The sequence below is a fragment of the Centropristis striata genome, chromosome 6, assembly GCF_030273125.1.
Source record: "Centropristis striata isolate RG_2023a ecotype Rhode Island chromosome 6, C.striata_1.0, whole genome shotgun sequence".
Lineage (NCBI taxonomy): Eukaryota > Metazoa > Chordata > Actinopteri > Perciformes > Serranidae > Centropristis > Centropristis striata.
In genome coordinates, this window is record NC_081522.1 from 25,893,643 (window position 1) to 25,918,287 (window position 24,645).

The 24,645-nt window shown below is 38.7% G+C and overlaps 1 protein-coding gene across 2 annotated transcripts in view; it reads left to right on the plus strand.

The window, feature by feature from the left end:
* The first annotated feature begins 3,918 nt into the window (after positions 1-3,918).
* LOC131972876 (guanine nucleotide-binding protein G(o) subunit alpha) overlaps positions 3,919-24,645 on the plus strand; it is a 150,141-nt gene continuing 129,414 nt past the window's right edge. Inside the window, exons 1-2 of one of the 2 annotated variants that reach the window (XM_059334655.1) lie at positions 3,919-4,605; positions 5,397-5,439. In XM_059334655.1, the coding sequence (XP_059190638.1) occupies positions 4,488-4,605; positions 5,397-5,439 (161 nt within the window). In that variant the 5' untranslated portion in view covers positions 3,919-4,487. The remainder of the gene's footprint in view (positions 4,606-5,396; positions 5,440-24,645) is intronic. The other variant, XM_059334653.1, reaches the window with a different exon arrangement.

Here is a 24,645-nt window from a genome sequence, read left to right on the forward strand (position 1 = left end):
TTGTTGTTGTTATTGTTGGTGAAGCCACAGATGTAAAAATTGAGACTGGGCTAATGGACAAGTAACCCAGAGTTCCATTGCAAAGGTCAGTTGAGTGCCAAACATTGCCAACAACCATTAGTCATTAAATTAATGTAGTCATTGAGAGAGTATAGTTCCCTTAATTCCGGAAATCCAAAACATTTACAGTTATTTTCTGAGGTCATACATATCAAGTAAAAAAAAAACAGCAATCAACAATTAATGCTGATCAGTTAAAACACAGTCATATGTAAAGCAATGTTATTCATTTCATACCAAAGTCAAGTTTCACAAAAGGAGATCCAAGTCATAATCAAGGTGCCAGTTGGTGAGAGACTCAATAGTCATCACATAACAGTTACATTTGATGATCATTTACACTTTGGAATTGGATTGAGATTTAAATGAAGGGTGGGGGAAAATGGACCCTTTCATAATTCTACCTACTCCCCTACTTCTGATGCACTCATTTGGACCAGACCCACCTTTTAAACTTCATTTTAGTCACAGTAACACACCTGAAAGTTTTGTGACTGCATATTGCCTGGTTGTGGTACTATTACTGTGGCAAAATCTGTCCCAGAGAGACACACTGACACACACATTAACACCTGGCAAACTACGCAAAACTGCTTCTGTGGCAGTTTGTGCTATAGTAAGTTACACACACACACACACACACACACACACACACACACACATTTGTGTACTTTTATCTTTGTGAGGGCCCTCATTCTCATAGTAATAGTGAATTCCCTACCAAGGTTATAATAGTTTTGCATTTTTCATTAGTTTTAGTTTTAATTACGTTGTCAATTTTTGTTGTCAAATTCAGTTAGTTTTAATGAGTTTTAAGAGTGAGTTTGCTAGTTTTAGGTAAGTTTTTATTTTTTATTTTATTTTTTATTCGTTTTAGATTTTTTTGTAATGGGGTATCTGTTGGGTGGGAGATTGAAAGAGGTCACAGTAAATTTTCCCTTCATTTCCTGTGTTATCCATCTTCATTATGTATGGAAAAAGTTGACAAAGACGAAAACGAAAGACATTTTCACTACAATTTTAGTGAGTTTTAGTTAGTTTTGTAAGCACACAATACAGTTTCAGTTATCATTTTTTATTTTCATTTCAGTTAACGAAAACATTTTTTCAATTCTAGTTTTCGTTATTTCGTTTTGTTTTCGTTAACTATAATAACCTTGTTCCCGATCCCCTTACCCTAAACCTAATACATGGTTACCTTAACATAAACATGATGTAACCTGAACCCTTAAACAAAATCTGAATTCTCAAAAAAGCCTTTAAAGAAGTGAGGACCGGTCGAAATGTCCTCACTTTGCAAAAATGTGCTCACTCTGTTGGTTAAAAACGTGTTCTGGTCCTCACTATGTAGGAAGTACAGGAACACACACACACACACACACACACTTCCAAGGTGAAAACGCTACCAGCCACATGCTGTTTCAGCTGGTAATAAACTTAATTGAGTATAACACTGGTACGAAATTGAAATTGAGATTTGGGTAAAGACTTACATGATAGGTTAGATTAGAGATTGGCTGTATTATTATTTGATGACATTACTCGTTATTCAAAGACTTTCTGTGGAAACCAATAAAGAAAACGTTATAAATGATGTGCAGATAGAAGAATATTTTGACAGTGTGTCATTGGGGTTGTTTGGACATTTTCAGTGCATTTGCTGGCTTTATCATTCATCATAGGTGCATAATGTGCACCTGTCATTTTGAATTCATTTTTGGATCATGTTTTACCACTTTCCACCTACCTGTCACTCAAAGCAGCCATGCACCGTATTATGAATATTGTTAAGCCTGAATATAATTTAATTGAGTGAATTGTATAAAAATTCACCCCCCTATGGTCATACAAGGGAGTTGAGTATAGAGGCCAAAACAGGTTTTGTAACTGGCTGTAAACATGTTTATTACTACAGTAAACCAAGGTTATAATAGTTTTGGAATTTTCATTAGTTTTAGTACATTTTTAGAGTGAGTTTGCTAGTTTTAGTTCAGTTTTTATTTTTTGAAAATGCTTAGTTTTAGTTTAGTTTTTATTAGTTTTATTTTTTTGTATATGTGTTTGGTGCGAGATTCAAAGAGGTCATAATAAATTTTGCCTTTATTTCCTTTGGTTTATAGCCTGGCTAACACCAGACTAATCACAAATGAGATTAGTCTGGAAACCAGCCGTTCATTTCTCCGTAGAGGAGGCGTGGTTTACGATCCTCCGGAGCCGTTTATTGGGCGCTTAGAATGTCTATCAAAAGCGTCTGTAGGTAGCTCTTAGCCAACCGTATTAGTTATACCAGATGACGTAGTAGAGCAACAGAAATTGATGTTTGTTGTGTGTGTGTCTGTCAGAGAGTGTTGCTTGCTGCTTTGCTTCTCCAGTTCTCGCTTTCTGCAAGATTATTTATTCTCACGCTTTATTCCCCCTCGTGTCATTCAGCCACACACATCCACTGATTTTATGGGCAATAAACAAGTTGCTGCGGGTCTCTCGCCGGCTCCGCTGTCCCCCGGCTCGTAGCCAGATCACCGGCGTTACAGTAGCGGGGCTATTAGCGGCGCTAGTAGCGGCGCTAGTTGGTAGATTAGACTTTTCCCAAATCCTGTCGGAAGCAAGGCTAAAACATCCTTTTTTGTGGTGAAACAGGAGTGTAAAGTCAAACGTTGTTCTTCTTTTAAAATCAACTTCTGCTCTAAACTATTTAAAACACCATCTACAGCTAAAGAGAGTTTCACGTCTGTGCAGCCATGTTGGATCCGTAAGAAAACTACAAAACTACAAGCTTCCGTCTGCCGAGTAGTATGCGTCATTGTCTTGACGTCCCTCCCCGTTCTGTGATTGGATCCCTAAAACAGGGCTAAGAAACCTCTCTGGTTGCCAGACTGCCTGGAGGTTCGAAATGAAATTCGAGCGCGCAAGGCAATATGGGTATACTATTTAGATAGATAGATAGATAGATATACTTTATTTATCCCAAGCTGGGAAATTACAGCGTAGCAGCAGCATTACACACAGAGACAATGACAACACAATTAAATAAAAAGAACAACCTAGGCATACTTCAAGCAATAAAATATAAAAATACAATAAAATACAATAAAAATAAAGTGTCTAAAGAAGGAGTATGTATTAAGGAGTGGAATAGAATTCCAGTGCAGAATAAATATGAATATACAGTATAAAAATGTTGGTGCTAAATTTGGTTTATCCATCTCAGCCCCACTAAGGTTATTAACTGTTACAGTTCCAGGTGTTTTGAATTTTGGTAGACATCCCAGTCTCAGTATTTACGTATCAACAAAAATAGCTCATAAGAGCCATTTTACATGGTTTTATTGACAATGATTTTGGTTATTATCAAGAAAACAATGTTAAATGTCTAGATATCAGCTCTTAAATTATACTCTTAAGAGCTATTTTTGTTGTTGTCATTATATTTGTCCAAATAAATGTACCTTTAGTTGTACCAGGCATTAAAATGAACAAGAAATTGAAGAAAAATGGTGGTCTTATATTTTTTTCCATAATTGTATCTTAATTAGCTGGCTCACATACACACCTGTGACCCCATAACTTTTTTTTAATGGAAATATCCATGCGCTCAGATAAGATTAAACCTACAAATTCTTTGTGTGGACCTCGCCCTCGTTGTGAGTTATTAATTTAGTCTGGATTATTATTTCTCTCTATTTATTTCCAGTCTTCACCTATAACGGTATTATAAGAGCGCACCACCAGGCCGCGCCACCGGGAGGATGGATGCGCTCCTCTCTTCACACTTCTGTTTTTTTTTTTTTTTTTACTGCTCCTCTGACGTCAGCAACCTGCAATTGAAGAACTGAACTAGGCACAGACCGAGCCCCTACCGGAGCTACCGGGAGGCAGTAGTCACAGAGCGAGTCCCCGCCGCCGCCTCGGAGGAGCCAAACGGAGGAAAGGTGACTGAGACCCGCCGTGCTGGAAGCAGACGATGAGAGCGCTGCTCACCGCCGCCAAGTAACACACACTACCGCCGAGAGGAGAAGAAGACAAGAACCGTTACCGTGATTTACACACAGATACAGAGAGACGGAGGACTGAACGGACCGGACGCACGGACGCACGGAGCACGCTTGAGAACCAAACTACTGCGGTGGCTACATCGACTTGTGTCTGCCCTGTGGATCAAACCGAGTGGATCCGTTCATTTAAATGCTTTAACGGTGCCGTGCCCCCGGCTCGAGAGCGAGAGAGAGGGAGCAGCCCAGAGAGCGAGAGAAAGAGAAAGAGGGATCGAAGCGCAGAGAAGGAGGAAATTAACCAAGAACGAAAGAAAAAAGGCTTTTGCAAGCAGCTTTGTGTCCACGCACAAGTTCCGTTGAATCCATCGTCTGCTTGCTTATTTTTCTGCCCTGGATCCCGGTATCGGTAACGCTCTCAAGCTGTGTTCACTAACCATGGGATGTACTCTGAGCGCAGAGGAGAGGGCGGCTCTGGATCGGAGCAAAGCCATCGAGAAAAACCTCAAGGAGGACGGTCTCACCGCGGCCAAAGATGTCAAACTGCTGCTGCTCGGTAAGACACTAGATTTGCCTTCATAGGGCCTGTGGAGCAGAATGAAACGATGAAAAGGTGTGGTGTGAGTGGGTGGGCGTTTGGTAAAAGATCACCATCACTGGTGGTGTTGGAAATAAATACAAATATGACGCCTATCATGAGAAATAAAGAGCAGATATGATCAAAAATCCCATATCTATGAGCATTGTTTGCCTCGATCCTGCCTTTTAAACACACCCTGCCTTGTCATTACATCACTCTGAAGCTGCCTGCTGCTATAACAAGGTTTTTTCCATTAAACATGTACCAGGTGGGGAAATGTCATAGTGCAGAATGAGCCAGTGTGTAGGTAAAAGGTGTAGAAGTACATGAGAGGTGATAACTGCAGATGGATGCCTGAAAAAATGGCAGTATGCAGCAATGGAGGGCCAAGCACAAGCAGTGCTGCTTCATTGGTTTGGGTGGGAGATTGATTCATTGATTCTCTGTGTAGGAGTAAGTATATAATCCATAGAGCAACTACATTGAAACATGGAGGATAGGAGGGGTGCAAAAAGGATGTTGAGGAAGAAAGGGTGCAGCCACTTTCTCCATCTTTTTATCTCCACCCTGCTGCTGTCCTTATTCACTTAGCTTTTTAACAGCCTGATTCTCCCTTTCTCTCTCTCTCTCTCTCTCTCCCACCCCCTCCTCTTTCTCACTCTGTCTCCATCTTGCTCTCCCACACACACACACACACACACACACACACACACACACACACACACACACACCCTGTTTACATTGTCTTCTTGTCTCTTATCCCCCAGGGGCTGGAGAGTCAGGGAAAAGCACCATCGTCAAACAGATGAAGTAAGTCTCCAATAAGCACGGTCTAATAACTCTATAGAGTGGATGTGTGTCCCTCTATCATTCTTTCTATCTGTCTCTCACATGCACATTACACACCCGTATCTCTAAATGAACACCTTGACCACAAAGCACTGCTAGCCAAAACCTAACCGGCCTCTCAAACATCTGTCAAAGCCCTTTTCTAACACCTGATGTTGCTCTATGTTGGTGGAAAGATGTATATAATTTGGTGGAGGGGGATTAATGTAGTCGTGGTGATTTACTGTACTCCTATATATGCATGGGGGTGCTGTATCTGATTAAATTGGCTGTTGTAAAATATGTTTAATGCAAATAGACTGTCTATACACTCATCTTTCAGGAGTGGGCCATATGGCCAAAATATGACGTTTATATGTTAACGATATATACGTCACATTGCAGTAATTGCTCTGTAAATTAAATGAAGAGATGGTTTAAATAGCATACCATACTTCATCACATTTGATTTTGAACATCCAGAGGCCACAAACAGACACAACTGCCTCACATGAGACAAGTCTTGAGTTAAAAACAAAAAAGCTTCAAATGGTAAAATGCTTTAAAAATAGAAGCAAGAACATTAATTTCAAGTGTCATTTCATAGGTTTTAAGGTGAATGGGAAGCTTCCTCTTGCTCTTTGTTTACGACTTCACCGTCCTCCTCTTTACCTAAATCAAGTTTGATTCATGAGATTGCAAAAGAATGGTGAGGCTGTGTGAGATAGCTCGAGAATCACAAGATCATCAAAGAGTAACATATTTCTCATGGTAGATAATAGGGCTGGGCGATATGAACCAAAAGTCATATCCAGATATATTAAGGCAGAATATCGATATACGATATATATCCTGATATTTTTATCACAAAGTGAAAGCAAATGTTCAATAAAAGTCAAAGCCAAATATGACATGTCACAAGTAGTTTTATAGAAACTTTTTAAGTGAACATAAATACTGTATAACAGGAGTACCTTATTTTTCAAATCAAAGCTCCATAAAGTGCACATTTAAAGAAATAAAAAAATCTTAAATAAAAATAGCCTTTGAAATAAAATAGGCCAATCTTTTTCTGAAATAAATATATTTATATGAGAAAAGAATAACGAACATTACAAAATAAGTAAATATGACAAAACCTAGGAAGGGCAGCGTTTATATATATATATATATATATAAAATAAAATTGAACTATATCGATATATGTGATATGGTCTAATTCCATGTCATATTTAAAAAATATATCAATATATCTTTTATATCGCCCAGCCCTAGTAGGTACCGTAACACATGTCAGTCCAGTGATTGTGGCAGTAGCATGTACTGGAGCTATTGCTTTTCCTGCATAAGTGCATTAGTTAAATGGTTCAGATTTAAGGTGTGGTTAGAAATAAATAGTAATCCTGGAGCAAATCTAAGTAGGCAGGTCTGCATGAACCTGAGCTCACTTTTGAGTTGTACTAGCACACTGTTGGTTTTATGACAGGATTTTGGACAAAGGCATCATTTAATTGATCACCAGTTGTAGGATAAGAAAGCCTAAGGCTAGGATAAGACCGCCTCAGATCTGCTTTGATTTCCTCCTCCACATTTTCTTCCCTGTGATCTCAGGTGCAGAGACAAACTCAAATCACACATTTGTGCATTTGCTGTCCACTGGTATATACTGTAGATTTTTTATTAAAGGCTATAAAATCCAATGGTGAGAGCTTATGAACAGTGAGTGTGAATGACCAAATCCTACTCCTGCTACTACATACAGTGAAAAAAATGTCTGTAGATTTTACGGTGAAAAACTGCTAAACCCTGACAGTAAAAGAACGTAAAATGATAAATGGGTTAATTCAGTTTCAGTAGCAATGAAACACCAAAACAGTGTTTTTTGTTTTTTTTACAGTTTAAAAAAAACAAAACATTACTCCACTGTAAAATACACTGGCAATATACTGTAATATATATACAAGCATCACTGTAATTTTAGCATTTATTTTTTTGTAAAAAAAAAATATCTCTAAGAAAATATACTGTAATATCTAATGGAAAGATTTTTAATTTATGCAGCATTTATAAAGTATTTTCTGGTCAATTATATGGCAGAACAGTGTTTCTTTTGATGGGAAAAAAATTTTTGGCAGTAAAATATGGAATAAAATAACAATCTTAAACATGAAATCAACAGTGCTAATATAATTTTACTGTAATATTAGAAAAAGTTGCACCGTATTTATTATGGCAAAGTTCTGGCAACCACAGCTGCTGTTTTTTTACGGTAAAAACATTTTTTTACAGTGTTATTACTGTAATGTATATTTAAAGAGCTCTATTAAATGATTAGTTGATCAGAAGAAAATAAATCGGCACCTATTTAGAGAATCATTTTATCAATTTTTCTAGAAAAAATGCCAAAAATTCATTAGTTCCACCTCAAGATGTTAACTTGAAAGCCATTCATTAACCTGCTCATCTCTTGAGTCCCAGTTCATCTGTCCAGTACAGTTAAGACTCTATATAAAATGTCTTGCTGCAGGCACAGATAAAACACGATCCATCATGTTGCTTGTATTGTGGTGGACACAGCTAGTTTAATAAAGGGTTAATTATTAACATCCCTAGTTCAAGCTTCTTTAAAGTGAATGTTTGCTCTGTTGCTCTGTTTTATATGATTGTCAACTGAATATCTTTGGGTTCAGGATTGTTTTAGTGTGTCAGCTGGGGCTTTTGGAAACTTTTACTGGCATTTAAAAAGTGTTTATAGGCAATGAGGCAAATGGTCCACTGACAAATAAATAACCAAACACAATCACTATTTGCAACCCTAATAATTTTGACAAAAAATATGAAAGGCACCATCAGCTGCCACTGGCTGCTGTAGATTGTAAAATCTCTATGTAAATACCATGGAGCCTGTTGGCTCTGTCAGGGTCTTTTAAGACCTGCTTACTAACCTGGGGCCAGTTCCATATAGCTCTGATAAAATACCACCTCTGTACTGCTGTTTTACCCCTGTAGGGACTTAATGTGTACCTGTATTACTTAGCAGAGAATTTAGTGACTTAATTAAGCTTTTTTTCTCCTATGGTATAATAATTCTAACATCCTTATAATACTCCTATAGGGATTTAGCTTAGTGCAGAATTTCTTGCAACCTTATCATACTTTAATAGTTTTTTGTATTTGCCATATCATTGCAATAATCCTGTAATCTTGCTACAGGATTTACTCTACTTCTAGTTTCTTTAAGGGTTGGGCTGGACCCCCCCCCTCCTCCCACCTCATCATTTTATCTGTAATCCAGTCATGACATATGGTTTCTCTTCAGTCTCCTCTGCTGCGTCATTTTACTGACAGCTGAGTGCATTTTAGCCGATAATAGGCTTTGGTTGTGGTTGTATGGTGACATATTGCATGAGGATATGATTCAGTGGATCCAGATGAGCCTGTTTCTCAGCTGTTAATGGTCCTTTCAGCACACTGCACACTGACTGACCAATGCTCCCACTGGGATTATTAAATATAGTAGGACTATACCTTCAGAGCAACACAATTCATTTAGTCAGGCTGCTTGGGACCAGGTTTAAGAATAAAGGGGACACGCCGGACAAAAGCACCACATTTTTTCCACATGCTCTCTATCACTATAGGTTTCAATTTTTGGTAGGAGCCACTTCATCAGGATTGTGGATCGGAGATGGCAGCCATATAAAGTCTATGAGAAACAATATATCTTTTAAGCCACTTAGAAGATCAATCTTGGTGTCAAAATATACATTTTCTGTTGGGAAGAATGTATATACAAGATCTGACATGAGATAAAAGCTTTCCCTTGATTTTATTTAGCAGTGTACATCGCAGCTAATCCACACTCTCCCGTGAACGATTCCAAACATTTTCAACTGAGGATTCCCTGCTGCAGCACGTGAAAACCTACCAGTCTGGGTGAAAATGAACACATCTATTTGATCAAATAATCATCTAGTGATATTCTCAATAGTTTTAAATGATTCCTTGACCCAGAAAATGTATATTTTGACACCAAGATTGACCTTCTGAGTGGCTTTGAAGATATATTGGTTCTCATAGACCTTATATGGCTGCCATCTCCGATCCATAATCTTGATGAAGTGGCTCCTACCAAAAATTGAAACCTATGGTGAAAGAGAGCATGTAGAAAAAATATTGTGCTTTTGTCCGGCGTGTCCCCTTTATTTAGCTAAGCTGCCTGACTAATTAATTTCATTACATCTATGTGACTTATAGTGATGCAAAATGATCTCAACAGATCGCTGTATCTGTCCTTATACGCCTATAATGCTGTGAATATGATAGTAGGGGAACCATGAGGTTATTGCTGCTTAGCACTATTCACAGTATTGGTGTATAAGATTTACTTGACAGAAAGAGACAGTTTCCTTCAAGCTGGTCCACACCACGCTCACTTCTTCCACTCATTCCAGCCAGGCCTCCTCCATGTTCCTGTTGTCTGATTGCAGCCTACATGCTATTCTTGTATATGCGTGAGTAGATAATACGGCATCTGACAGACAATGTTGTCTGTAATTTGTTTAAAAAAGTACAGTTTATTCAACAGGCTCTGCATGCTTCTCAGGGGCTACCTTATTTCCAAATATAATGCATTGTGATACAATGTGCCCCAACAAGGTGATTAATGGGGGTCAGATTTCCCTCAAATTTTGTGATGTGCATGTATTTGGTGGAAGGGTTGTGGGAAATGTTTCAATCAAAAATATATCATTTCATATCATTTTGGACCATTATTATTATTATCATATCTGTCAGAGGTGGGGAAAAATATTGATACAGCACAGTATTGCCACATTTTGCGTGGCAATATAGAAGCCACCAAGTACCAATATTTACACTCTGACTGCTGTTTTTGCTGTTTTTCAAAGGCTGTGGTGGACTCACTTTTATGAATATACTGGAGATGCTAGTATCATATGAAACTAGAAGATCTAAGGAATCTCTAGGCACCATGTTCCTCAGGATATCGTGTCTGGTTGTTTCTTTCAAAAAAAATTCAGAGCAGTGAAGCTTAAAGTTTTTTAAAGTTTGATAAAATGCTGCAGTTGTTGTCGTCCTACATGTTTGATATCAGTTGGGTTCAGTTTGACTGAATACTTTGTTGGTCAGTCTGTGGGTTTGACTCTCATTGTGGAGAAATAAAAAGACTAGTGAGATGAATAGACTGAGAATTTTCTCTTATTTGACTAAACAATTATTGACTGAATTTAATTTTTTGGACACAAAATGCAGTGGAACAGTTAAATCGCAATATATATAGTATCACAATACTCACCATATCACAAAATGCTTAAAATTGCAATAATATCGTATCGGGATAAAATCGTATCGTGGGCTGACTCCCGCCTGTAATATCTATGGGAAAAAAAATAACATCCAAAAAGCTTAAAGACAAAACTTGCAAAAAGAAGTTTATTGGGGACCGACTACAACCATGAGATCTAGGAACAGCCCCGAAAACCAGAAAACCTCCTCCTCCCAGTGGTCCAAAGCAAAGCTTTCATTGGTCAAACATATATTCCCGAAACCGGAATTCTGCGGAAATATATGTAACCCCCCACCCCGCACCCCCCACAGACACACAGACACATATGAATGTTCAAGCATTTCTAAAAACCAACAATATTACACATCACAATATGTTTTGCGAAATGTTCCATGCTTGTTGTGAAACTGCTCTTACACCAGACACACTTTCTCTAAACTACTATTAACTCAATTCTTCTGTCTGTGTATTTTTCACAATACATTCTAGTGTTTGTATATGTGTCCAAAGGGAATGTGATATTATAGAGAGGGAAGCTGCTTTTCAAGTGGTGGACAGCGCCCTGCTAGGGAAACCTTTACGTTCCTGCTCAGAGACGCTCTGCTATTTCCGGGAACCGCATCAGAGGAGTGGAAAGCCCTTACTGCATTTTCTTTCACAGTGCTTTGAACATCTGGGCCTTGCTCAAGTGACCAACTTTGTGTGTGTGTGTGTGTGCTTTCTTCAGAGAAACAGACAAAGAAAAGAGTGCAGTAGATTTAGATTTTATGGTGTGTATATGGAGCTGTAGTGTGTGACGCAGCTGTGCATGTGATCTCAGTCAGTGGAAATAAGAAGTCTGCTTCCGTTTTGTACAATACAGTGGAAATATACTGTAACGGTTAGCACCTGGAAGACTCCTCCTTCTGAGTCTACTCTTTAAGCTCTGTGTGGGAACGACTTTTATAAAGGTGCTATGGCTGAAATAATGTACAGGTGTGATCAAAAACTCCTTTGAAACACAGATTAATGCTTTTTTTCGGATGATGCAATCACTGAGTGACAATAACTCATGACAAAGCACTGATAACGTCTCTGAGGGGAGCACAGGTGCATTTTGTGTGTGTGTGTGTGTGTGTGTGTGTGTGTGTGTGTGTGTGTGTGACAGAAGCTACAGCACAGTCGAATGTTAAACTCAATTTATGACACACGGAAGGAAAATAATTTGCTAGAAAACATGTTTATGCCTGGATTGTGTGTATATATATATGTACATGATGGCATATCAGTGAGTGTACTACGTGAGGGCAGTAACCCAAGGGACTTGGTCATGTGTGAACAACATTTCTCTATCTTGTGCATGGAAGTGAGTGTGTGTTTGTGTGTGTAACACCATCTGTTTATGGAGCCTGTGTGTGCTTAAACATGTTCAAAGGTTCTTTCGCTGCCCAGCTGGCAAACTGACCTCTCCTGCAGTGCTCACTGTATGTGTGTGGGAAAAAATAATTAAATGTAGTGAAACTTAAATATAATTGAGCAGAATCAAGGAAACCACTGCTTGGCACAGCCACTCAAAACTAGAGAAAGAGATTAGAGGTCCTAGTGCAACCCCCCTCCCCTTTGTTCTTTTCAAATTCTGTGTGAATTGTTTGCACTCTGCCCTTAAAGGCTCAGCTTCAGGGGCTGGCTCTGTGTGTGCAAACCCCAGAGAGGTGGATATTAGTTTAGAGGTTGTTGCTCTTTTAATAAACGTGTGATCAATTGGTTATTTCATTAAAGAAAACTTGATTATACCCATTGAAATCAGCTTACTCTTTATGGTTGGCACTATTTCGTTTGCAAAAACAGCTGTATGATGGCTCTGGAGGGAGTGCTATTAGGGATGTTACAATAAATGTAGTTGATACCAATACCAGTGAAATTCCATAGTCCAGAAATATGAATTTAAAATGCTATTGTTATATTTGATGTTAGACTGAAGACTGAGTCAGGACGGTAGTGTATGAGCTATGGTTACATTAGGTTTAAGTTATCTCTTTTTCCCACAGATTTACAAGGTCACAGTTTGGGTTCTCAGCTGCCATGCTTAGGCTTGGTAACTCATAGATACATGGGCTACACGGTGGTGTAGTGGTTAGCACTCACAGCAAGAGGGTCGTCGATTTGATTCAGGCCCGTGTCAGTGTGGGTTCTCACCGGGGTAAACATGCACTTAGGTTTAATTGCTGACTCTAAATTGCCTGTAGGGGTGAATGAGAGCTTGACTGTCTGTCCCACAAATGTCCCGATATATTGCTGGAAAGATCTGTGCTGGCTTTTCACCTTGGGGTGTTCATAGTGATCCCGCAAAGGCTTGATATTCATGCCCTTTCATAGTGCAGTCCGGCGTCGGGGTGGGAGGAGACGAATGTGACGTGCGACAGAGCAGCTGCAGTGCTGCGCAGTAGCACAGTGCTAATAGGCTAGCAGTTAGCTCTGTAGCAGTACAGTGTGTATGTGCTGCAGCAGTATGTGTTCAGTTAGCGACCTCTGTTTGTTTACAACAAGCACCGGACACTCTGTACACAGTTAGCGATGCTGGTTTGTTTACAATAAGCTTCGGACGCTGTGCACAGTTAGCGACAGTGGCTGTAGTGAACAGTGATTTGGGAGGCGTGTGTTAGACGTCATTGTGAAGCGTCAAATATACCGCCATCATTTGATCCAGGCATCCCGCTTTGGGCGTGTTCATTGTGAAGGCGAGACGTTACAGAGCCGTAAATGTCCCGGCATGAAACGGCACTATGAAAGGGGCTTCAGTGTCAGTCCTGTGATAGTCTGGCGACCTGTCCAGGGTGTACCCCGCCGTCACCCAATGTCAGCTGGGATATGCTCCAGTGCCTGTAAGAACAACACACACTCACACATTGTGTATAACAAACATTGTGAACAGCTGTTATTAATTGCTAGCCAATAGTACTCAGTGTCGCTACGTCCTTTTTTTCCCCCAGTAGGGATGTAACAAGAACCATTACTTCCGTACAGTTTGGACTACTAAGGTTAATTACTAATTTATAATAAGAAGCTCAAGTGTTATGAACTGTGACATTATGTGTGAGAGGCATTTACCCAACAGGAAAACTCTAATCAGAGATTATGTTGACTTGCATTATGGGAAATGTAGGATCCAGTGTTTTTTGGAGCTTTATCCATACGTGACTTAAAATGAGGATATATCGGCCTGCATTGTGCCCCTTAAAACAGAATCAGGTGTTATTCTTTATATGAATCCGTCATATTTGATCTGAATGAGTGTGGAAACTAAAATCGAGCTGCAGAGACATTTTTGTACTTTAAGAAAGTGAGCACAGTGAGTCTTCCTGGTCTTCTTTAGGTCATCTGATGGCCGAAGGAGACCTCTTTTTTAACCTGATTAAATCTCCATGCAATTTATTTTTCAATGATTTAATGGTATACAACCCTTATAAACTATACCACTGTGAACCCGATGTAATAGGATAAATGCCCCAGTAGAAATGGCCTGTATTACTCACACAACAGTGGTGATTTGTAGTTCAGTAACAGACCAAAACAGATACGAGCCGACAATCTGTTAGGATTTCATCATTCCTGTTTGGTGCTTTGAATGTCTGGAGTGTTGGACTCAAGACACGTTGACAGTTAAACACAAGTAAAGCGCTCTCATTTGTGTATTGTAACCCATGTAACAGAGCCAAAACACTTTGCCCAAAGTAGCTGCGCTCAGTATTTAAAGTCATTAAAAGACATATTTCCAATTCTTTGCCATTAGGATTTTAGCAAGAAACATAAAATCCATTCAGTGAGTTGCTGTGTATACAGAGCTACACACTCCCCGTCTTGCTCCTTTTCTACATCTCTGGCTTGCTCTTACAATGTATGTGTGTGTTTTTGCCACACTGACATGATCGGAGGCGACCGGCCGAAGGGAGAACAAACGCTCTCCGTCCCTCACGGCTGCACTGCTTCCCACAGGCTGTTCCCACCGTGTGTGTGTGTGTGTGCCAGTTTCTGTGTGGTTTCTCTAGAACAGGAGATAATTAGGTTTAAGCCTCAGAAGAGGAGAATAAAAAGGGGGAAGGGGAGGAAGATGGAGGAAAAAGGAGAGGGGGGCTGGAGATGGAGGAACACAGAAAGGGAGCTTAATGAAGGAAAATAAATGCCCAGTAGAGAGAAGGAAAGAAAAAAGATAAGAAGGAAGAACTGGAGGAAATACATAGTTGTATTAAAGAAGCTGGTGGAAGTTAGGCAACATGGTCTCACAGGGATCCGTGAAATAGCCACGGATTTGTTTAACTCAAAATCCGTGGAATAGCCACGGAATCACTGAAATTTCCGTGAAACTGACACGGATTTCGCTACAATGCAAGTCAATGACATATACATAAAACATATATTTCTCGCTAGAAATGTGATCAAAATCCATTTTTATGCAGAAACTAAGTCAAAATATTGATTTTTTTCACTAAAAATGAGAGAACTGTCCGCCATGTTTTTTGTTCTGACCGTCGGAACCTTGAAAGTCACGTGACTTGGAACAAACCAATAGGAAAAAATATCCATGGAATAGCCACGGGATATGACTGTCATTAACTTGCATTGTAGCGAAATCCGTGTCAGTTTCACGGAAATTTGAGTGATTCCGTGGCTATTCCACAGATTTTGAGTTAAGCGAATCCATGGCTATTTCACGGATTCCTGTGAGACCAGGTTCAAGTTCGGATGAATAGAGGAGTGATGAATATCAAGTGGGGAATATGGAGAGTGGCAAGACTACTCAGGGAAAAGAAAAAAAGAAGGGATGAGAGAATTACAGGGACACCCTGCAGAAGCACTCAGGGGGTAAAATTAATTATTTTTTAAGGGTAAAGTGATGTGGGTGTGTGAAAAGAAAAAGGAGAGGAGAGAAAAGGTTTGAACGGAGGACGGGTGTGAATGAGGTTGGGGAGGTAGTTTTAGCGAGAGAAGAGAGATTGGCAGGTGAAAGAACATATTCTCACTTATTAAGCAAGCTAGAGGAAGTGACAAAGGGAGACGAGGAACAGGGTTGTCAAGGTGCAAAGGGTGCTCTTCTTCTGGACTCTGTTCTCCTCGGTAATTATTAGCCTCCTTTTCCCAAGGTGGTTAGACACCAGGAGAAAAAATAAAGAGAAAAAAAAAGGGAAAAAAAGGGTGTAGGGGTGTGGGACTCATGTTGGCACCAACTCTGCATGAAGAGACAGTCTGTAACTGGTCATCTGAAACAGTCCGTCAGCCAGATTGTCAGCCTTCATTGGTTAAATATAGCCGTGGGCGTGCTCATCACCGGAATGATTTGATTGGTTGCCTCAGTGAGTTGTGAAATAACAGCAAGGCAACATCTTATGATAGCTCTGTGCGTGTGTGTGTGTGTGTGTGTGTGAGCGTGTGTGTGTGTACTTGCTGGCACGACCCAGCAGTCTTTGATAACAGTGTATGCATTTAGCATTTGAATCCTATTTGCATCTTGTAAATAGGCAGGCGAACAGCAAACTCTCAGATGCACATACACACTATCCCAGATGAAGAAACGTCCACTCTTTCTTCTCTTTTTAAACACTGCAAAAAGGTGTGTCTAAAAACCAGATAAAACTAAATCTGAGGGAAATGATCTTGCTGCATGGACAGATAATTTCACTTGACGAGATTTCTTAAATTAAGATTATTTAATCTAGAAATAAGCATGTTTTATGCTTAAAATAAGAAATTAACTCTTAAAACAAGATAAATTAAAGCTGCAAGCAGCGATGAACTGGCCTGAGCAGAGTGACCCGACAATTATTTGTTTGTTACTTTAGATTTAGAAGTGTTAGAGTTAATTTCTTATTTTAAGCGTTCAACGTGCTTATTTCTAGATTTAATAATGTAAATTCAAGAAATCTTGTCAAGTGAAATTATCTGTCCATGCAGCAAGATCATTTCCCTCAGATTTAGCGTTTTTATCTTGTTTTTAGACACACCTTTTTTTGCAGTGCATGTCATTTCATCACCTCTCTAAACTCACCTCATCTTTCCCAGTCTTTTCACATGACATGCATGTTTATCTTTGGGAACTTACACACAACTTTACACAGTCAAATCATATTAACAGTTAAATGCTTTTTTATAATTTCTCCAAAATATTGGCACTAAGGGCTACAAGGTGGTGTATTGGCCTCACAGAAAGAAGATGTGGAGTTTGCATGTTCTCCCTCCAGCTTCCTCCCACAGTCCAAAAACACTTAGGTTTAATTAGTGACTCTAAATTGCCCGTAGGGGTGTATGAGAGCGTGGTTGTCTGTCTCTATGTGTCAGCCCTGTGATAGTCTGGAGACCTGTCCAGGGTGTACCCGCCTCTCACCCAATGTCAGCCCCCCACGACCCGAGTGCGAATAATCGGTTAAGGAGAATGAATGAATATTGGCGCTAAAAACTGCTTACAAGCAAACATTTATAACACATTTTAATAGGATACACGTGGCTGAAATGAGTTTCCTCCCTTGTTGGCTGGGCTCAGCCTTCAACATCCGGAGGGAGCTCGGAGTAGAGCCGCTGCTCCTTCTGGTCAAAAGTTGGTCAGGACAGCTGAGGTGGTTGGGGCGTCTCCTGTAAGACGGTTTCCGGGCACGTCCAACTGGTAGGAGGCCCCGGGGAAGACCCAGAACATGTTGGAGGGATTATATCTCTCGCCTGGCCTGGGAACCCCTTGGGGTCCCTCAGGAAGAGCTGGAAGTTGCGGCTGAGGGGAGGGACGTCTGGAATGCCTTGTTTAGTCTGCTGCCCCCGCGACCCGGTCCGGATAAGTGGAAGGAGATGGATGGGTCATATGACAGTGTATATCTTTTTCTATATAATTTTGATCACAATGTCGAGGCAGACGCTAATTGATTATTCATATATGCTTAACGTAATGCTATTTTTAATAATATACATATCGTTTTTGAGGTATGAAGTGAACTATATAAGGATATAAGAATTTAGCCATACACCCAGCCCTTTATTTGAATGGTTCTCATGAGAATCAAAAGGTTGTTAGGGCCATTTTAAATTGGCTGAACAGGAAATTCAGAGCATGTTGTCTGTCTAAATACAGCTTAGCTGACAGCTAGCAGCTAACGCACATCATTATCAGTGATAACCGCCATTTGAGTGCAGTGCAGAAGGTAGTGATGGGACACACACATGAACTCACATGCACTAGCATGCACATGCTGCCGGACCGGCTACTGCAACAGTTTGTCCAAACATAAACAGAGAAGCTCGGACTAAGGCCCTGTTTACACAAGGACGCTTGCGGGTACACTGTAAAAAAAGATGAGCAATAGCTACTCAATAAAATTGAGGCAAAAGATTGCACGCAATATTATTAATTAAATCTAACTACGTTACAAGTTGAGTTAATAACAACTTAACAGGAAGTGACTGTCAATTAAAAGATTATATTTAATGTGGTCAAAATAAGTGGATTCTATCTCAAACATTTTTATATTAAAGTTACTTAAACAAGTAAAATTAAATGACTACAGATTAATTTATTACAGTGTAAAAACGACAAATGGCAATTTGGGGGCTTAGAAACGCAAAATGTGAAACCAGTCTCCAGAGTGTAAAACTGTAATCCGTCTACACTACACACAAAAAAGACACAAAACTCTGCTCAGATCTGCTCACGTCACGTACGCGTTTTTATGTCACATACATGCTCCAGTACAGGGAAATAAACAAACGTGGGATTATTTCCATGCGTCGGACCTTCAAGCTGCTCTGGCAGCTCTAATAAACTTACAGGAGTCTTTCCACCAAATGTACAGGACATGTACAGATAGTATTAGTGAACAGAGAAGGATCTGTAATTACCTCTACTTCTCTATCACGGTTTTGGACGAGACCTGGGAGATCTAGTGGATGGTGGAGAACTTTGTGGAAGGAGTAGCTGATGAAAATGCGTGGAGTGAAAACTTCCACATGCCCAAAGATGCTCTTATCGCTTTAAATGATGCCACCTGGCATGCATACCCCCAATTCACACACTTTTGCGTCACCGTATGCACGCAGATTTCCTCCTGAAAATGCTTGTCTAAACGCAGACTTTTGCGTCTTCTGTTCAGACCGTCATCATGTAAACGTAGCCTAAAACACACAAAGAGAGCATGACATCAGGGCACATTAGTCCACTATGTTTTTACATAGTAAATAGTAAGATAAACAATATTATATTAAACAACTGCCTCAAAATCAAGGACACATTTATATTTAATACATTTTATCAAATATATTAAGTAAAATGAAATTACTACAGAATAATTTATTACAGTGATTCATTCTGAATGTTGGTAGAGCCCCTTTAAAACATTAAGACATATTCCAGATATGTGAGGAAGCTGTTTTTGGTAAGAGAAGCTGATGTAGCCATCTATAATCTGCCTGTTTGTGAATGTTATAACAGCTTGATTGTACTACATTGTGCACAGAGCGCATTTTAACTAACAATTTTAACTAACCAAGTGATTTGAAAAAATCCGTCAGCCTTAATTTCCCCTACAAATTAATATCCGTTACACGTCGATATGGGTCAGAAGTCGTCGATTCCACCAGACGTCTTGTGGTGGAGAACAGGAACCGTTTGGTGATTGGTATCAGATCAGCTGATCCCCATGACATTTAAATTGCTGATCTGTATCGGTCCTAAAAAAAACCTTTCCCCTCCCCCTTTCCCTCCCTTCTCTGAAAATAATTTCAGCTCATGCAGTCACAGCTCTTCAGATCCAAGTTTCTCAGGTCTGGAGCGCCACACTTCTAATCAGACAGTATGTGTCCTGTCAGAACACATTAGCAGTTTAGTTATTGGGGGTAAATGCAAGTTGTGCTTTGAATGCAGAGCAAATCATTCTCTCTCTGCATTCATACCTCGAGTCCTCTGTTAGTCTTTTATGATATGAAAGGCTGCTTTTGTTTAAAGCCTTGTCTGTTCTTATTCTTGGTCTGCACAGTTGTATCAGACCAGGTCAATGTGACTGTGTGTGTGGTCTGCGCGCTAATCAGGGCTTCTTATAAAAAACAAAGGTCTTTTGTGGGAGGAAAGTGTGTGCATGTGTGTGCGTGCATGCTTCTACACATATACCCGACTGAGTGTGTGTTCTTTCCTGTTTTTGCTGTTGGTGTGCACATATCGATGTGGTTGTGCGAGTGTGTTTTTTTGTGTTGGGACATATTTGGCAGATTTCATGTCAGTTCAGTGCGCTGCGAGACAAAGGAGTCTTGTTACAGTGACCACACTCAGCTGATATAAAGTCAGCTGATGGTGACTGTGGCTGGGTTCGTAGCTGGAAGAGTATGTTTTGAATCAATGTTTGTATTTTTATCACACCTAAACGTGGACAGAAATGTGCAGGAAATAGAACGAGTTCTATTCAGTATTACTAATAAATGCTTCTATGGTGCCTTGTTGGACACGTGCTGGTTCAGTTTTATGGTGGTTATTTTTGCAGCTGTGCTTATGATGTTCCATTGGATTGTATGATGTTTGAAAGTTTTCTTTTTTCCCCCTCCACATAGAGTATGTTCATCATAGTGACAAAGTATTAGAAAGAAGCACTTTGCAGTAGGGATGGGAATAATTAATCAATGATCGATTAATGGTTGTTAAGAATTTGGTCGATCACGTGGAATTTTTAATCGATCTCTTTGGGTGCTAAAACATAAAACACTGAACTTCTTGACGTTATCTTTACAGTTTAATCTCACTTGAGTTAGTTTTACGATCGTCAAGATCAAGTCTGTTTTCGTCCATTATCAAAACAGGCTTTTGCATAGTACTGTGTGTGTATGTATGTATATATATGTATATATAAATATATATATATATATATATATATATATATATATATATATATATATATATATATATATATATATATATATATATATATATATTAGGGCCAGGACTCGATTAAAAAAATGTATCTAATTAATTAGAGGCTTTGTAATTAATTAATCGAAAATTAATCGCATTTTAATCGCATATAAATATTTGACCTGAGAACAGTGAGAAGTAATTTTTTTCACATGGAATTTTAGTATACCATTGAATAATGACTGAATACATAAGCTTAAGCAACAAAAATATTGTTTATTTTTGTTCAAGTCCAACAGAAACGTCTCTACTTTGGTTTCATTTTGGTGTTTTATGAACACAGGAAGTAAGTGGGTAGATTAATATCTTTGTCATTTGCAAATAGGCACCAAACAAAAATACAGCTGCTGGGAATGTCATTAGTTTTGCTTTAAACTACATGCAAACATTATAGTTTTGAAATGATGATGATGATGATGATATATTATTCAAATGAACTCTGTTTTTAAGGAATCACCATTACAATTTATTATTTTTACATTTTTTTTTTTACAATTTATTTCATAGTCTTAATCATAGTCTTTCAGAATCTTTTAATTTAAAATAACAAATGTCAATCTCATTGCTGCACTAGATGGGAAAAAATCAGTGAATCACGTGCCAATCCATCCAGTCATGATGTTTTCAGTAACAGAGGACTGCCACTCATAAGACTTACACTACTGATATCTGCATCAAATTTCATGTGAATCCATCAAACTGTTGAAAAATGTTAATTCTGGACCAATGTAGTGGACGGACTAATAGACTGAGCCACGCTGTATCTTGCTGTTGGAATTAGGAAGGCCTTATTTGTATGTGTCCACTATGACTGGGCTTTCCTCGGCTTGAAACCTTGAAAGTAAGTAACTAATATTGACACAGGGGAAGACAGGAGGGCTGAATAATTACATTTGGACTTTGTATCTGGGACGAGCTGATTAAACCCGTGGCCCTACTTCTCCCTGACTCTCTCCTTCTCGGTCTTATTCCTTTTAACTGTCTGGAGGATCCATCAATCTACCAATGACTCAGATTGTCTGTAACAGAGCCCATATTGACCTATACAGGCTACAACACTGATGCTATCAGCTGCTCCTGGAACAGCCACTTCCCAGTACTGGACTGTCAACTGGAAATGTAGAACAAGAGTCATTGTTTTCCTTTAGTTCAATTTGTGTGTCCCTACTTCTCTGTAATGATGGAGTTTCATCTCTTATTCATTGTATTTGTTTTTAATGGCTTTTTGGTTATTGGCGCAATTATTTCCCAAGTGACATGTTTATTTATTGATTTCCTTTGATCATTGTTGTAGCTAAGATTTTTCAAATAGATCTGTTAGTATCGACTCTTTCTGTATGCAGAAATATCTAAATGAAATCTGCGAAAATAACGTGTGCTGCATGAGAAAAACGCTGTGTTTTCTAGTAAATAGTTGGCTTTGTGAGTACCAACATAACCCATTTTTATTCAGATACCTGGAGGTCAGGGCTACACGGTGGTGTAGTGGTTAGCACTCTAACAGCAAGAGGGTCGCTGGTTCGACTCCGACCTACGGCTCTTCTGTGTGGAGTTTGCATATTCTCCCTGTTCCAAAGACATGCAGCTCGGTTTATTTGGTGACTCTAAATTACCGGTAGGAGTGAATGAGAGCATGGTTGTCTGTCTCTATGTGTCAGCCCTGTGATAGTATGGAGACCTGTCCAGGGTGTACCCGCCTCTCACCCAATGTCAGCTGGGATTGGCTCCAGCCCCAGTTCAGATAAGCAGTCAAGGATAATGAATGAATTAGGAAATGTTAGTACTGGCCAATATTGGTCACTTTGTGATCTTAACCCATAAGAACCCACGGTGACACGGGTGTAACAAACACTTTAAATGTTCTAGAATCTCCCATATTCAGCTTTATGCTTCACATTAACTCATTAAATCCCTAAGCGACGTATAATCAACACCCTGGTGTGGTGACAGTCATGTGACTGTGACAGGAAGTGACTTCTCCAAAATGTGGCTGTGACTGGAAACAGAAATGTGAAAAAGTAGCTAATTTCAAAAAGCTTATATTTTGTTACTAGGTTAAGTTTAAACCCATTTAACAATATTAATCGGTTAATAGGGTTTCCTTTATTGCATTTAACCCTGTTAGGGTTTGTTATTTGTTTTTATTTATTATGATTTATTATTATTTTGTTACTTAAAAACAAATCTGAAAAATAATTTGTTGTTAAACAGCACTATTAATGTCACAATTTTAATATATGTTGTGGAGATGCAAAGAAAAGGGCAAATTTGTGTTACTGTAAGCAGAAAAGGTTTTGAGTCTATTTATATAAAAATAAGAAATATCCTAAAAATAATACCATAAACACCCAATATGACATATATGTCACATTACATATCTTTGACATTTAGGAGTAGTATTTAAACAAAACATCAGAAATGTGTTCTATATGGTCCACTTGGTCTGTGGTATATCCACCATAATTTTTTTTCAAGGATAAATGGGTCTGGGTTCTGATGAGTTAAACCAACAAATAAATTAGTTGGCACCCTAACACTTGTTTGATTTTGTGTACTAATTAATTAGCTGCTTGTATCAACAGATCTCCACAAACAATCATGCTAAACCTTCTTGTTGTCTTATTTTTTCGAAATAAGTCATTCGGCATGAAAAAAGCATGAAAATAACAACTAATTGACTGAACAAAATCTTGGTCAATCAAACCAAAAATTTTTTTTAACACATACAACTGAAAATACGAGGCAAGAAAAAAAAAACATCAAAGACTGCTCAGATCCATCCACATTCAAATAAACTCATCAAAGCTCACCTGTTCAGAACTGCTTTTAATGTGTGTACTTTGTTGTTGATTTAATTTTTTGTTTTATCTTTAACTGCATTATAACTGTTTTAACTGTAAAGCGTCTTTGTGTACCCTGAAAAGTGCTCTATAAATAAAATGTATTATTATTATTATTATTATTATTATTATTATTATTATTATTTAAGAATTGCACTTCAGTCCTGGGATTTGAGCCGGTGACCTCCGGTTACAAGCCTGATGATGCTTTATTACAGTGAAATAATGATATACACTTATAAGAAAATCAATTTGAAAATGTTTATTCACTGAAAACTAAATATAAAAGCTGAAAGAAGACAACAACATTATAGTTACTGCACTCTGTTTCTGCATTACTATTAGAACCTTTTACAGCAAATCCAGAGTGCGGTAACTACATTTTTTGGGTCAAAGGTCAAATAAATCGTCATGATTTTTTAACATAAAAATTACATCATCAATACTTGTAGAAATAAGTGTCATATCACATACCTACCTATAACCCATTTGGCTGGCCAGTTAAACAATGTTAAAAAAGTTTAAAGCGTTTTTTTCTCAGTGTTACTCTTTGTGTAGTTACTAAGTTAAAAACCTTCAAATTTTTAAATCTTCTTTCTCCAAATTCAGGAGTCTTAAGACGCCAAAGCATTATGGTGTGACAGGATGAGCCAGTGAGCCAATATTACAGTTATAATGGTTTTAAAGAATTGACCACATATGGTCAGCAGCTGTATCATCAAGGCCAACTAGCAAAAATACTTCCAGTCATGATTGCCAAACATCGCTCTCTAATGGGACTATCTGCAAAAGGGTTGAACGTTTATCAAGCTTAGCCCTTTGATTTCAAGAGAGTGTGCAGACGGATGCTGCTCTCTGGTTTTCCAGCCAATAAGAAAGATTTTGACTGTATTTGGCAGGGAGAGATTCATGTAAAATAATAAGTGAATTACAAGGCTTCAGTGCAGTTTTGGGTGTGTCTCTGTGCAGCTGTTAACTACACTAAAAAAAAATGTTTTGTTGAATGAACATCATTTTATTTTGACAAGTGGTTGCGCGAAATAATTGTATCTGAATCTAGATATTTTTATTATGTTGACTGGACTTATACATTTTAAGTACATTTTTAAAAAATGATATTATGTAATTCTTTC